Source organism: Rhinatrema bivittatum, chromosome 9 (genome assembly GCF_901001135.1).
Source record: "Rhinatrema bivittatum chromosome 9, aRhiBiv1.1, whole genome shotgun sequence".
NCBI classification, from domain to species: domain Eukaryota; kingdom Metazoa; phylum Chordata; class Amphibia; order Gymnophiona; family Rhinatrematidae; genus Rhinatrema; species Rhinatrema bivittatum.
Window position 1 is genome coordinate 249,829,987 of NC_042623.1, and position 15,638 is coordinate 249,845,624.

General features: G+C 45.7%; 1 protein-coding gene across 9 annotated transcripts in view; it reads right to left on the minus strand.

Annotated features, from left to right (window-relative positions):
• ECT2 (epithelial cell transforming 2) overlaps positions 1-15,638 on the minus strand; it is a 199,443-nt gene that overhangs the window by 113,876 nt on the left and 69,929 nt on the right. For all 9 annotated transcript variants that reach the window (XM_029616751.1, XM_029616758.1, XM_029616756.1 and 6 more), the window contains 3 exons: positions 14,501-14,620; positions 13,718-13,786; positions 8,098-8,208 (listed from right to left, as the gene is read on the minus strand). In XM_029616751.1, coding sequence (XP_029472611.1) covers positions 8,098-8,208; positions 13,718-13,786; positions 14,501-14,620 — 300 coding nt within the window. The remainder of the gene's footprint in view (positions 1-8,097; positions 8,209-13,717; positions 13,787-14,500; positions 14,621-15,638) is intronic.

The following is a 15,638-nucleotide window of genomic DNA, read 5'->3' on the forward strand; positions in this document are numbered from 1 at the left end:
AGTCTGGCAAAGAAAAGTGCACATACAATCCAGAGTCAGGCTATTAAAATGATGTAGTCTATGCAACCAGATAAATATACCAAGCATACCCTGGAGAAGACAGCATGAAAAAAGATCTATAATCAGCTACTGGGCAGCTAGCAAAGGGGGTCATTCATCAAATTGCATTAGGGCCCTAATACCCCCAATAACGCATGCGATAAATAACACATCACCATATGTATGCAAATTTTAAAAATTTAATCACATGGGAGGAGTTTGGGAAGAGTTTATGAAAATGAGGTGCACTTAACGTTGCGTGCAATAGCGTAACGCATGCTAACGTGGGATTTAAACACCAGAAATAAACTACACCATTTTTCCTGGCGTTATGCTGTATGTTAAGTCCGAAACGGGTTTTACAATATTTATTGCAAATCCCATTTCGGGAAGGGAGAGAGTCTGAGGCGGCACACATATTGGTCAACTTTTTATACCACTGTAAGAGGGACCATTCTGAACTTGGGGTGAGGCTTTGGTGATGGATTAGGTTTGGGGGGGGCAGTTTTATATGCACAGTCGAGGTACGAACAGCACAGTAGACAACAGTGAAGATTTTATGTGATTTGGAGTGTCTACTGTGCTGTTCGTACCTCGACTGCATGTAAAACTTCACCCCCCAAAAACCTCACCCAGAGTTACTAGTTTCCCCTCTTACAGTAGTATAAATAGTTTACTTATATGAGAGCCTTATAAGGATTCAGAATCTATCACTTTTTGCTCTGACAGATGAAAATGTTCTACTTGTGAGCTATTATTGGAAGATCTAAGCTTTTAGAAATTTATATCAAGATTAATACTTAGAAACATCAAAATCTCAATACAGAAGCAAGAATTTAACAAGTGATACATGTTGAAATCTTAGCCTTTTACCAATTTAAGACTAATAGAAAAAATATGTCCAGTATTAAACTCTAAAAAGAAAGTGCTAAGGAAAAATGACTACACAATACACAGTATTACATATCTTAACTGCTATTTTTTCTGAGACCAACTAGACCAGTCCAGACATATGGATTTTGTCCTACCAGCAGATGGATAAAGAACTAGATTGCTGAACCTACCATGAGAGGGCAGGGGGTGAGCAGGACAGAGATGCTGCTGCTACTATGAAACAGGCAACCTTAGGCAAAAAAACATGGCATTATATTAAAGGCTACTCTTTTCTGTGAAAGGATCAAAGACCAGCTCTCTACAAGAGTGCATGCAACTGTGATAATTATCTGTTCAGTGAGATGCATATTAGAAACAGTCTTGAGAGCAAGGTCCTTGTTCAATTCTCCTCTTAAAAGGGTCAAGCAGCACCTAACACAAATGCCACAGTACCACGCTATCAGAGCCTTACCAGGGAAAGGTGGTGCTTCACTCCCTACAGGGAGCGCACAAATTCGGGATGAGCTGAGACCCTAAACAAGCCCCTTATAAAAACAGGTGCGTGCCACCACCTGAACCTTAAGAGAATGTCAAACTTCTCTTAATACCAGACTGCAAAAAGGCAAACAGAACACACTTTAAAACCACCATACTCTGCAATAGGCTAATCAGATTGAGCTTTTCCATGAGGAAACTAGGTGTCAAGGTAGCTATGACCTCCAAGTTGCCTTCATGCCTCAACTTTTCTATAGTCCAGAAGTAAGAAAATGGAGACAGATTGTCCAACATAGTGTAGTTAATATGATGTTAGTTTCCATATTAGCAATTATCTTCCAGGAAAAAGATCTGGGCATCAGACAATATTTTGAAATCCTCGACTGTTATGCAGGTGAAGCAGCAGTCAAAGGCTTCCTGGATTCCACCAGAATGCGAGACACGCTGTCCGAGAGACCCAGGGCTTGGCTTGCAGGGTCATCAGTTCAACATCTACGCCATGAGGGACAAGGCCTGGAGGTTAGGATGGTGCAGCCTGCCCTGATCTGAGTGATCAGGTCCAGAGTGGTTCCCAGATGGATCGAAGACCATGAGGATAGATCTTGCAGAAGCAGGAACCAGATCTGTCATGACCAATAAGGCACAATCAGAATCATGGTTCCTTGGTCCTGCTGAAGTTTCAGTAGAGTCCGACACTAGTGGAAGAGTAGGGTACACGCATATAGGCGGCCGGTGCCCTAATGATGAGCGAAGGCATCCAAAACCAGTCTGCCATCCGGTCTAATTAGGGAGCAGAACTGATCCACTTTCCTGTTGCACAGGGAAGCAAACAGATCTGTCTGAGGTCCCCCAAAAGGTGGAAGATCTGATCTGCCACCTCCTGTTTTCAGGAACCATTCTTTGGGATGAAAGGCCTGACAAAGCACCCACCGTTGTGTTTCGGTTTGCAGGAGAATGCCCTGTGGAAGCGCCCAGGACCAGATATGTACCGCCTCTTGGCAGAGGAGGAACAAACCTGTCCCCTCTGCTTGTTCAGGTACCACATCACCACTTGGTTGTCTGTTTGTACCAGAACTACCTTGTTGGCTAAGATTCCGAAATGCCCGGAGCGCCAGAAAGTTGATCTGAAGATGCTGCTCCTGCGAGGACTATTGACCTTAGGTGCTAAGGCCTGCCATATGAGCCCCCCCCCCCCCAACCTATGTGGGACGAATCCATAGTGAGAACAACCTGCGGTGGAGAAACCTGGAAAGGCATTCCCACCTCTAGGTTGGACAAGGAGACAAGTGGTGACTGATGCAAGCTTGAAGGTCCTGGGTGGCCGACACCACTGAGTGCACAATGTCCACTGCGCTCTGTGCATGTGTAGGCAAACTGCATGACATGTACTGTCATTGCCATGTGATCCAAAAGATGTAGGATCTGGTGCGTGGAGGCCTGCTGGCTTCGAGAGAGAGATAGATTCTACCAAGGACACCAGGGTTACCACTCTGTCCTGGGGCAAAAAAGCTTTCCTCTGGACTGTATTGAACCTGGCCCCAATCAAGACATTTGTAGTGATAGAACCAGCTGGGACTTCAGGTAGTTGATTAAACACCCCCAAAGCCTCCAGGATCTGGACGGTGGAGTGGAGAGAATGTAATGCTCCCTGCCTGGTATTGATTTTGACGAGCCAATCATCTAGGTAGGGGAAGACATGTACCATGTGTCTCCTGAGAAGCTCCCATTACAGTCAGGCATTTCGTGAAGTTGCAGGGTGTGGATGCAAGGCTGAAAGGCAGCACCCAATACTGATAGTGCTCCTCCCCCACCAGAAAAAAGTATTTCTGATGGCAGGGAGAGATCACAATATGAGCGTGTCTGAGATCGAGGGAGCAAAGACAGTCCCCAGTCCTGAGGAGAGGAATTAGGGCACCCAACAACACCATTTTGAATTTTTTTCTTATGAGAAATCTGTTCAACACCCTTAGATCCAAGATAGGGCTAAGGTCTCCAGTTTTCTTGGGAATCAGGAAATACCTAGAATAAAAAAAAAACAACTTATTGTCCTGCTGATTTGGCAGAACAGCCTCGACTGATCGAGCCATTAAGAGGGCAGAGAGCTCTAGTCAAAGTATTTGCTGTTTGCCACAGACCCCTAAAAGGGACATGGAGGAGATGTGGAAGGGTACGTTGGAAGTTCAATCTGTACCCCCACCAAATGATGGCGAGGACCCATTGGTCCGAAGTGACAGAGCCAACCGTCAGCAAACACCTGTAAGCGAGCCCCCATGGGAGGGTCGTTCCTCAGGAGTACTGCTTGCTGGCTTAAACTACCTCATTGCCATTCTAAACCGTGGTGGGGCCAGGAGCGGTCGAGGGGCCTTGCTTGAGCAGCCGGTGGATAGTACTTCCATGGTCTGTAAAAGGGCTGCCTTGAGGTTTGCTGCGATGGCTTTTGACCAGAGGACTGAGGTGCTTGCAGATAGCTGCTGAAGGGTTTTCATGGTAGTCCTTCAGCTGCGCTACCGCTTTCTTGATTTTATCTCCGAAGAGATTCGCCCTGGTTCAGGGCAGGTCTGCCAGACTGTCTTGCATTTTGGGCCAGAGGTCCAAGGCCCGAAACCCGGCTTACGTCTAGCTCCAATGCACTGCTGCCATCCTCGCCAATGTTTCAAATGCATAAGTTGAATGGATTTTGTGTGTGTCGCACTCCAGGCCTTTGAGGATCACCTTCAGGAAACCTTCCTGAAATTGTTATGGAGTCGCTCCACCAGATCCTGAACTTTTTTCCACTGGAGTATTAGCTCATATAGAGCTGCAAACATGGACCCCTGAAAGACTTCTTCCCAGAGCGTCCAGGGCCCTGTGCTCATGACTTGGAGGGGCCGAAGCGCGAGTCCACACTCTTTGCTTTCTTTAAAGACAATTCCACCACTACGGACTGGTGTGGAAGCTGACGGCACTCAAATCCTGTGGTGAGCTGCATCAGATAGACCATATCAGTCTGTTTACTGGTGGGATGGAAATGGGGTGCTCACATAACCAAACAAGCAAATCTTTAAAGATGGCATGCACTGGTACTGCAACCACCTCCTTTGGAGTGTCCACAAATTGTAGGACGTTGCACCTGAGCTGAAAAGGCACAGACTCTGCCGTAACCCTCACAAATCCATAAAAAGTTAAATCCTTCTGCAGAGACCTATACTTCTCCTCAGGACACTCCACTTTCCCAAGGGTCATAGGAGGCATCCTCACTCGCATGCCTGGGGACACCTGAGGTGGAGCCCACAGTGATCTTTTATGCTGAGACCCTGATGGTCTCTGTGGCACCAAAGGCACTGCTGGATTGAGTGCACTGGTACCGAAGGCCCTGTGGGCATCGGGGGAATCAGTGGCTCAAATAGAATCTATCCTGAAGAACCAAGGAAGGCTAGCCCTGGTCAGGTTTGTCTTGCACGGAAGCAGCACCATTGAGCCCAACATTGTGTATCCTTTGAGGAATCATTCATTGATATAGCCACTGGTGGAGGCCTTATCGATGCCCCTGCGTTAACGAAGGGGCCTGGGGCATTGGGGCAGGCTGCAGGTCTAGCCACTCTCAAGGCACTGTACACAATATTCAAGGTGTGATCGTGGTGGTGACCTGTGGTGTCCAAGAATCCAGCTCTCCTGGAAGTAGGCTGGGAAATCCCTTCATGAGGTCTGCAGAGCCATCCGCAGATAAAATGGCCACAGATCCTGGAGTTAGATTCCCTTCTCTCGGAGGTGCCTGCCTCTGTGGAAACATCCTCACACACGGTCTTAGCTAGGAGAATCTCCCCCATGCACATCCTGGGCAAATCCACACCTCTGTCATAGCTCCTTCAAAATTGAAGCTTGCAGAGTTACTGCAGCATCCTGCTGGGTTTGCAATTGGGCATGGCAAACAATGCATGGGGAGCACAGGTGCTGCTGCTGATCCCCATTTCTCTTGCTCCCTGCCCCTCGAAAAAGATATGGCAACATATGTGCTCTGTTTACTGGCACAATGCTTCAACTTTATTCCACCAGGCAAATGGCATTAAGCCTGTAAGCTAAGTTGCATCTGAGCCTCCCAGCTCAAAAGTATTCTTTCAAAAGAAAGTGAGGTGGGGTGAGGGAATCTAGACTCCTTACTTTCAGCTCTCCCAGAGCCAGAGAACCAACTTCAGTCAAGTTTCACCAACCTCCCCTTGCTTGGTCCTACACAACTGGGGACACAAAGTCAGATGCCCAGGAGCAATCTGTTCAGACTTCTCCAGCTGCACATCTCTACCTAGAGAAAGCAGAGTTGCTTACCTGTAAAAGGTGTTCTCCAAGGACAGCAGGATGTTAGTCCTCACACATGGGCGACATCGGAGGGTGCCTGGCACACTGAGCATGCCCAGCATGCCGCTAACCACATGGGGTCTTCTTCAGTCGTATAACAGAGTTTGAGCAAAATAAAATAAACAGAGAGAAAACAAAATTCTTTGGGGTGGTGGGTGGCCATCCTTGTCCAGGCAGTAATGTGAGGTGAAAGTGTGGAGGGAACTCTAGGTCGCCGCTCTGCAAATCTCATGAATGGGAACTGCATGCAAGTGAGCCACAGAGACTGACATGGCCCGCACGGCGTGAGCTTTGCCGTGACCAAGCTGGAAGCCCGCTTGTGGTAGGAGAAAGCAATGCAGTCCGCTAGACAATGGGATAAGGTCTGTTTAGAGACCATGACTCCTAATCTGTTTGTCGAAGGAGAAAAAATGCTGAGCAGAGACATGGTGAGGCACTGTTCACTGCAAGTAAAAGACGAGCACCTGTTTGCAACCCAGGGTGTGTAGATCAGAAATCCCAGGGTCTCCAAAGTTTTAATTGTAATGTGCATGGACTCTGAGCCTCTTGTCGGGAGATGTCTGATATGCCAATCATTGAGGTAAGGAAAAACGTGAATCACTCGCCTTCAAAGATGGGCTCCGACAACCGCCAGACATTTGGTAAAGACTCTGGGCGCAGATGCCAGGCCAAAGGGCAGAACACGATACTGATAGTGATTCCCATCAACCAGGAATTAGAGGTACTGACTATCCGTCTGGAAAATGGGGTTATAGGCGTATGCGTCTTTTAGATCAAGGGAGCAGATCCAATCTCCCACCTTGAGGGGGGGAATCAGGGTGCCCAGCGAGACCATTTTCAACTTTTCCTTCACCAAAAAACGGTTTAAAGCTCTCAGGTCCAGAATGGGTCGGAGGCCACTGGTTTTCTTGGGGATTAGAAAATGCAGCAGAGGATAAAACAGCTTGAGGAGGAGCAGGTGGAATCAGGACATCCCCTGGAGCATTAAGGGGCACAGAGCCCTCCGCTGGTGTCAGAGGCCGCCTCTGAAGGCATCAGCAGGGGTCAGAGGGTATAATTTCCTCTGCCCTAAACTGCTTCATGGGAGGCACAGACATCGATGCTTGTCCATGGTCTGACTTAGAAGATGATCGACCTCTCTCTCTCTCTCTACGGTCACCACAGTCCTTGCCCAGAACCAATGGCAAGGAACCTGACCAAGAACGGGATGACAAAGACTGCGGTCGGTCCCCTGCACAGAGATCAGAGCCGGGGAACGTAGGAGGGAGCGATCGATGGAGTCATCTGGGCACAGATCACAACCGCGGACATCATGGGATGCTCCCAGGAAGAGAACAGACTACGAGGGGTCTGTGATAAGCAGATTTGGGGGCACCAGCGGAAGCCGGAGGATGCCATGGAAAAAAGTAAGCGGCGCGCGGTCGATGGTCAGTGGGTATCGGGGAAGAAGGCCATCAGCTATCAACCACGAAAACACGAGGGACTTTCCAGATTGTTGAAAAGGGCCTGAAGGAGTGAGGGACCCTACGCAATGCGTGGAAGACAAAACACTTCCAAAAAGAGCAAAAAACTTCCCAAAAGAGACATGCGAGCTCTGCGACTGCAAGGCAACAGCTTTGCAGAAAAGAGACTGAAGAGGGACCCACGTGGAGGCGGCGTTAGTTTCTAAAAACTTGACCCAAATTTTCCGTGCTGGGCTCTATCCGATGTCACCCATGTGTGAGGACTACCATCTTGCTTGTCCTTCAATGCTGAAGAGCTACAGAATGCATGAAGTCTTAGAGAGGATAGGTTCAGCAAGCTAATTATTTTCTATCTCCATCTGCTTGTAAGACAAAGCCTACATGACTGGTCTGGTGAGAAGTAAAAATGAACTACTACATGAACATTAACACATTTTTTTCTTCCTGAAGATTAGCCAATTAGTCAAAGCTCAAGAATATAAAGCCTCTGATTTTAAGTTTATATCTACAGAATAATTTAAGCCGAATCTACCCCCGATATAGTTTCAGAATTAATTTCTTCCCTTCTTGTCTGAAGGAAATCTTGAACCAGATACAAGTATTCTTTAGAACTAAGAAAAAGACAACCCAGTTTAAGGTTTATAATATATTCCCTGAATCCAGGAGGAATGTACCCAGAGTTGTGTTTTTTTAAACTTGAAACTTTGGTATTTCTAAATTCGCAAGTTGCCAGATTCTGCACCATCCAATGTTGATAGGTCCAAAGCATTTTATTGTCGAACAAGCATTTTCATCTATTTAGAAATCTCTTTTCGTCTATAGACTAAAACGTTCAGCAACTTAAACATTAAGCCTCTCCAGATTGCAATTTCAAAAATTTACAAGATTACAGGCCTACCTTTAGGAAAGCATGAAATCTTGGCTTCTGCTTCTCACAGTTGATAATTGTCTCTTTACTCATTTCAAAAAAGTTTACAAAAGGTGGGTATATTTTCACAAGATCTTTTGACTGAAGAAAAAACATAAGAGCAAAGCACTGAAGCCCATATTTGCATACAGGTTAAATTTCTCCTTTATTTTCAAGATAGAATTGCTATAAATAATGTCTACACACTGTACTAGTATGAAATTTGCAGTTCTATTTTTGTCTCTAGTACATAAATTAAAGCAAAATATATCAGTGTTGCTTAACACTAAACAAAGATATCAGCAGTTGTTAGGCTCCATGATTGAGTGCACACATTGATGCAGTAGGGGACAACTTATATAAACCCCATTATGATGCTTTTTCTCCTCAGAAGACACTTCAGCTGGGAATTTGTATTAACTTTTCTGCAAGCTAAGCTGCTAATGCAAGGCCTGCGATACTATAATCATGATATATTTTTGCATTATTTGCAGGATATATGAGCCCTCAAATAATTTACACACCCTCTAACAAGATATACCCTTTATGTCATTACCACTTATCAGGCAGAAGTTTGCAGTGACTAGTCCATTAAAATATCACAAATCAGCAGTTCACCAAGGTATGTGCTCTCTCTATCCTGTACTACCACCCAATACAATTAGGACACTGGGATTTTTCAGGATCAGGAGACAGTAAGAGGCTTCTACTCTTAAGCAAAGGAATTCCATATTCGTAGCAAAATTTAAGTCTAAACTATGTAGTTTTTATAACACACATCACATCAGAGCTGCGTTTGGTTCCTAGACCAGCTAGTAATGTTGAGGGCAGTATTCACAGCCCCCAAGGGGAGGGGGTCTCTCATTGCACAGCAGCAATACCTAGTGGCCATATTTAGGGCTTATGGCTGCAGGTCATCAGCTGAGGATTATCACTACAGCGACTTATGTGAGCTGGGGGGAGGGGAGAATCTAAAAATGAGAGAAATCCCTCAGTAGTTCTGAATGAATCTACAGCGCTCAATTCAAGCCCTGTAGAAAAATTAGCTGGAAGTCCCAATAGCAACAGAAGGAAACTGCTAGGACTCAGGAACAGAACCCCCTACAAACATCTGTGGTATGTACTTCAATATCTAGTGCAGTATTCCCATCATTAGGCAAACAATTCTGCATTATTCCACCCCCAACCCCACATCAAAGCAATGCAAGAAAATTCACTTTTCACAAGCACTTATGTACATCATACACACACACATATATATATACATAATGCTCTGTTTTGTAATCTGACAATACAAATCATGCAGATGGTCATTGTAATTGATGGTGAGAGTTTATCTCAAGATTTCAACCAAAGCATTGCCAGCTTAGCCAATCCAAGATGCAGTGGACACCTACTTTTCATCTTAAATACCAAGGCTGAGCATTTAAGACTCACAGTGCATCCTTACTGGTAACTAATGTAGTTTATGCAAATGGGAGCACCATAAATATACAACCACCCAAGATGATTCTGGCTGTGGTTTACCTGTAATTTACTAAAAACGCCCCCTGATAACCCCAAATAAGCTGCATTACAATAGACTACCACAGCTTTTACATTTCTCAACTTTTCCACTATAGCCTTCAGTCTAACCAATTGTAGCCCACAACTCATTAAATCATATCAGTCTTCAATCAACACATTCACATTCTCCACCTCCCTATCCATCTCCTGCCCTTAGGAACTGGAAGGCTCTGGTCGACAACACCCATTCCCCTGGATCCAGACTCTCCCTGCTGAGAAAGTCTGTTCTTACGTTGCCTTTTCCCACAATGTGGGTGGCAGAGATCCCTTGTAGATTTAACTCAGTCCATTCCATAAGTGTGTGTGTGTGTGGGGGGGTCTATTTCCAGGCACATTTGGTGGCTTTTGGTGCCTCCCTGGCGGTTGATGTAGGTTACTGTTGCTGTATTGTCCAACATCTCGCGGACTGCCTGTCCCTGGAGCTTGTGACTGAACTGCAGGCACGCTAATCTGACTTCCCGTGCTTCCAGGCGATGTTCCAATGTGCCTCTTCCTCAGTCCAATCGCCCCTGGGTTGTCAGTTACTGACAATGAACTCCCCACCCTCGGAGGCTCGCGTCCGTCGTGAGTGCGATCCAATTCAGTGGGGATAGGCTTACACCCTTGCTTAGGTGAGCTTCCTGTAGCCACCGCTGAAGTCGAGAACATACTTCCATCGGTACGTGGATCGAGTAGTCTTGTGACAGCGGGTTCCAAACTCACAGCAGGGAGTATTGGAGTGGCCATGTGTGTGCCCTCGCAGAGGACCTGGAAGTAGCTCCACACCCTGGAGTGTATCGTGTTACTCAGACGCACTTGGCACATTAGTTTTTTTATCCTCGAGGGAAGGAAGAAAACTGTCCTGCTTCGTGTCAAACCAGACTCCCAGGTACTTCAAACACTGGATGGGGTTGAGGCTCCTCTTGTCCTTGTTCATGACTCAGTTCTTGGAGGAGGAAGAACCTGACCCTGGAGGCTTCCAACAACTTCGCCCAGATCAGCTAGTTGTCTAAGTAAGGGTGCACCAGGATCCTCTTTCCTCAGTGCCACTGCCACAACCACCATGATTTTGGAGAACGTTCTGGGGTCGATTGCCAGGCCGAAGAGTAGCACCTGGAATTGGTAGTGGCAGCATAGTACTGCAAAGCCTAGGAAACGCAGGTGGTCTTGACAGATTGGGATATGAAGGTAGGCGTCAATCCAAGGAGGTTAAGAACTCTCTCGGTTGTATGGCCATTATAATGAAGTGAAGAGTTTCCATGCAGAAGTGAATTATCCGTAGATGACGACTGAAGCTCTTGAGATGTAAAATAGGTCAGAATGACCTCCTTGGATATGATGAAATAGATGGAATAACGCCCCGTATTTACTTGGGGTGAGGGTACCAGGGTTACAGCCCTCAAACTGAGGAGCCTTATGGATGTGGATTCCACTGCCAGTGGCAAGGTGACATGAATATGTCCCGAGGGATGCTGTGAAATTCCAGAGCATATCCTTCTCATATGAAGTCCAGTACTCATTTGTTCGATATGATCTTGATGCACCACTGAAAGGAGAGAAATATTCGGCCCCCTATCTCCTCATCCTGTGGATGGGTCTGCCAACTTCATTGGGAATTTCGGGTCGAACCTAAGCCCAAACCCATTCCTGTTTTTGGTTGTCTGTTTCAAAATGATTGAGACCTTCCCGAGGGCCGGGATATCTGAAATGACGAGCTTCTGTAGGGTCAGAAGTGCTGGGAGCCCCTGGTCCAACCCTTCATGGGAGAGAGGCGCTGTGACTTATCTTCTGATAGCCGAGGCACTGGAGATTCACCTCACTTACTGGCTAGTTTTTCCCAATTCGTTACCAAATAGGAAGGATCCGGTTAAAGGGCATCTTTGTGAGGTTCATCTTAGGAGGTCTGCATACCCCTCGAGGTTCATCTTAGGAGGTCTGCATACCCCTCGAGAGAAGCAGACACTAACAAGCCACCAGAGCACAACAGGAAGCGATCTACAGTGTCATTGCTGTCGCAAAGGCCTGCTTGACGATGGATTCCAGCTACCTATCGTGAGCATCAAGGCTGCACCTTCCTCTACTGGGATAGTTGTTCGCTTCAAGACGGCGCAGACCAGGACATCCACTTTCAGGAAACACAGGTGTTCTTTGGCTGCCGGGTCCAGAAGGTATAAGGCTTCCAGGCTCCGACCTTCTTTAAAACATGGTTCCAAGGCATCCCATTCCAGGTCAATCAACTCCTGGGTGGCTTACAGCCTCGAGAAATAGCAAGAAGCTTTCTGTAGAGACACCAAGATAAGATTCTTCCTTGGTTCTGACATTGGGTCCGTGCAAAACTCCCAGGGTCTGGGAGACCAGGGCCGGTAATTCATCTCTGTGGAAAAATCGAAGCATGGTCCAGTATGGCTCCAGGCCTGGAGGGATTTCCCCGTCCAATGAATCCGCATCCCCTTCGTCTATGGTGTCTGGGTCTCTGTCAGGGATACCATGTCCTAAAGCATGCTGATAGGGCTGGGAGAATGATGCCAGCTGGGGCTCTGGCTGGGCAGGGGCAGTAGCAGACTGTGCCTGAACAAAGGCTTTTAGGCCGTGAAAGAATTCCAACCAAGAGAAGGCTGCTGGATCCATATTTAGCCAAGGAGGAACTGGGGTAGGTACCGCTGAACGGCCCTCTCCTGGGGGGGGGGGGGGGGCAAGCCACCCCAGAATTGCTCAGGTCCGGGGTGCTGCCAGATAAGGTCTTAGCTGACCCATACTCTGACAGGGAGGGGCCGGACCTGGAAACGTTCTGAGAGTCCAACCCTCCCTGGGCTTCGTGTCAGTCAGGAAGGATTCCAGGTCAGGCTGCGCAGTCCTAATATGGCAGGCAGCACAAAGGGAGTGTGTCGTTTGAGCTTCTTTGCTGCTGGAACCATAATACTCTGTACCTGTGTGTTCATCAGCTGGATACTGCCTCTCAAGCGCGCACAGGCCCACCTCGGCATGCATGAATCTGAGCGGCCAGTTGTACACAGTTATGCGCATACAGGCCGATCTGCACTGCACATACCGACAGACAACAGGGGAAATGGCGCCGCAACAAAGCTGCACGCAAGATGGTGCTGCTGCAGCCTGCCACATGGCGTGCCCACCAAGCCTGAAGTGGGGCACTCAACCCGCTCAGAAACCCCCTTCCTTTGCCCTAGCAGGGGTCAGAACCAACATTGGTACAGCATACAGAGCAAGAAAACCGGAGGAAAAACTTACTGAAGCCCTTCCACATCTCTGGATAAGAGAAGTTCTTCTCTACTTACCTGGGCTCAGCGCTTACATGCTGAGTACAGACATGTCTGCGGGGAAAGAGGGCTTAAGGCGTCACCGCTGCGCTCTGCTTCCTGCATCCTCTGCCTTTCACCTGCTTCAGCAGCAAAGTCAACACCAGGAACTGGCTACTGGACCAAGGCAAATCTCTGGGGGATCTCGGAAATCACCTCAGGAATTCTCAACTGGGGAAGGGACCCTTAGGTATTACCGCAGGAGAGCGAGGCTCTATCTTCTCCAATTTAAAAGCAGAAATTTGAAGGTAAATTTTCCTCATCTAAGGAGTATTGTACTCCCGATAGGAGACAATCCACATCTGCTAGGAGACAGATACTGAATGGTCACTGCACGGGTATATCTAGGGTGACGTCAGCTTTGAAATCCGACTTATCCATCTGCTAGCAGGGTAGCACATAACACACTGGTCCCAAGTCCATCTGGCTAAATGCTAGGAAATTTCTAATAATGCTTCTACTGAAGTCTGGCATGCAATAGCACAAAGAAATTACAATTGGTATGGCATAATCGATCTTTATTAAAATCCCACATACAATTCCATATACAATTTTTTTTTTTTTTTTAAGGCAAGGACTGACTAAAAATTGCCACTCCCCCTTGCTCCTTTTATTTATCCTATTGTGTCAGCCACCACTTGATTACTAGCTAGCAGTCTAACATACCAAATTAACCCCTTTTTCTCAAATCAGATCACGTACATAGACCCATTTTTTGTACTAATGGATGAATCAAACAAGTAGCAACTTACATAAGTAAGAATGACATTGCCAATACTTTTGCTGTCTGCCCAGTCTCTCATCAGATTTTCAAGATCTCCCTGGGGGGGGAAAAGGGGCACAAAATGTAAGAATAAATGTTACAGATTCAGAAACATTTAAAACAACAAATTGAAAGATTTTGAATTGGTTCTCATCAGGTAGAATATAACAATGTTTTAATTTTGATTGGTTATTGCAACTCCTATTTCACTGATAGGATCTAGATGAAGTGTTGGACTGACTGGTCATAAGTTTAAATGACAATTTAGAGAACTCATGTAATGTAACTGGTAGAAAATTCTGCCGTTTGTTTGATTTTATTATTTCAGTCTTTACATAATGCTCTAACCTCCTTACAGGCACAAATGCATCTGACACAAAGGAGTTTGTAATCTAAATGCATATGAGGCAATGGATGACAGAATGACAACCAAGGTTACAAGAAAAGCCTATAGAAGATTTGAAGTTTGCATTCTGGTCTTCTGGTTCCTACCCCATTAGCTTTCAGTAGGCCACCCTTCTTCCTCCCCCTCCCCAATGAGTGCTCATGCCTCTCAAATCTACTCACCAATACACTAAATTTAGCTTTCCATTCTCTAAGCAATGTAAATTATATCTCCAAAAACTGGTTATACTGTGCAGCATATTTCTGAGACACTTAAAACCATTCAAGTAGTTTAATGTCAGAGTATGTTAACAAGCTCTAATACCAGATATAGTTCTATGCATCTTGTAACACACTACTACATGATTACATTTAAATGTAGAGTTACCTTTATTTTAGTGTGTACATCAAGAATGTCTTGAATACTGCCAAAGATAGCCTTGATTTCTTCTGGGGCTAGGATTGGCCCTCCAAGCTGTCCTTCCTTTTCCAAAGGTACCTGGAATAACTGAAAGAACGCTGGCCAGTTATTCCAGTCATTTCTAATAGAAAACTAGAAGTGGTCTACCATCTACTTTATTCCATTCTAAATGTTAGTAAAGGAAAAATTACACCACATGTTAACTACTGTATTTATACATTTAGTTTATGTCCTGAACAGTAAGTAGTAACTAGCGATATGATATAGTGTGGTCAATTTCAAATGCATATCAGAATATTAATACACACCACTCAGAATTTAATACACCCCCAAGTCTAATTTATTTTCTGTACTGTAAATTTTAATTCCATGTCTGTCTGTCCCTGTATAAATCAGAAGCAAAACTACTACAAATAAGCCTGATTCTTCACTTTCAATGCATATAAAGCATAGCTCTCTGCTTCAACGGCAGGGGGGAATGAAGAAACGTGGATCTATATTCAGGCATCAACCAACAAGGACTGAATTACATAGTCTGACTAAACAGATAAGCATGGGTGTAGCTTGCTTATTGCGGTGGTTAATACCCCTAACTAATTAAGCTATTTCACTTAGATGCAGTTCCAACACTGCTCTCTACATTAATGGTGGGGGCGGAACGGAAATAGAATAAAAAGGTTACTAAGAGCCAAGAGTAACATAAGTATGAGAGAAAAAAAAAGTGTGAAAGCTTGCTGGGCAGACTGGATGGGCCGTTTGGTCTTCTTCTGTCGTCATTTCTATGTTACTAAAAACTATCATGTTAGTGGGCATATGAAAGAACAAGACCTTTGATCAATACAATCAAGTATAATGCAACATTGGAGAGGTCATGTGATGCGCGCTTCTGAGAGGCAGACGCGAGTGAGTAGCTCCCCCAGCTGTTTCGCTATAATCTGACAAAATAGATATTCTCTCCCAAAAATCTTTTTCCAAAACACAGTGGCAAGATGTCTAGGAAGTCTATACAGTCAATGTGAGCTGAAAAATCACTAAACACCAGACTACTAAAAAAAACTACTGTGGATACAGCCTCCAAGGAAGAGAACCCAATATTGTAGGTAGC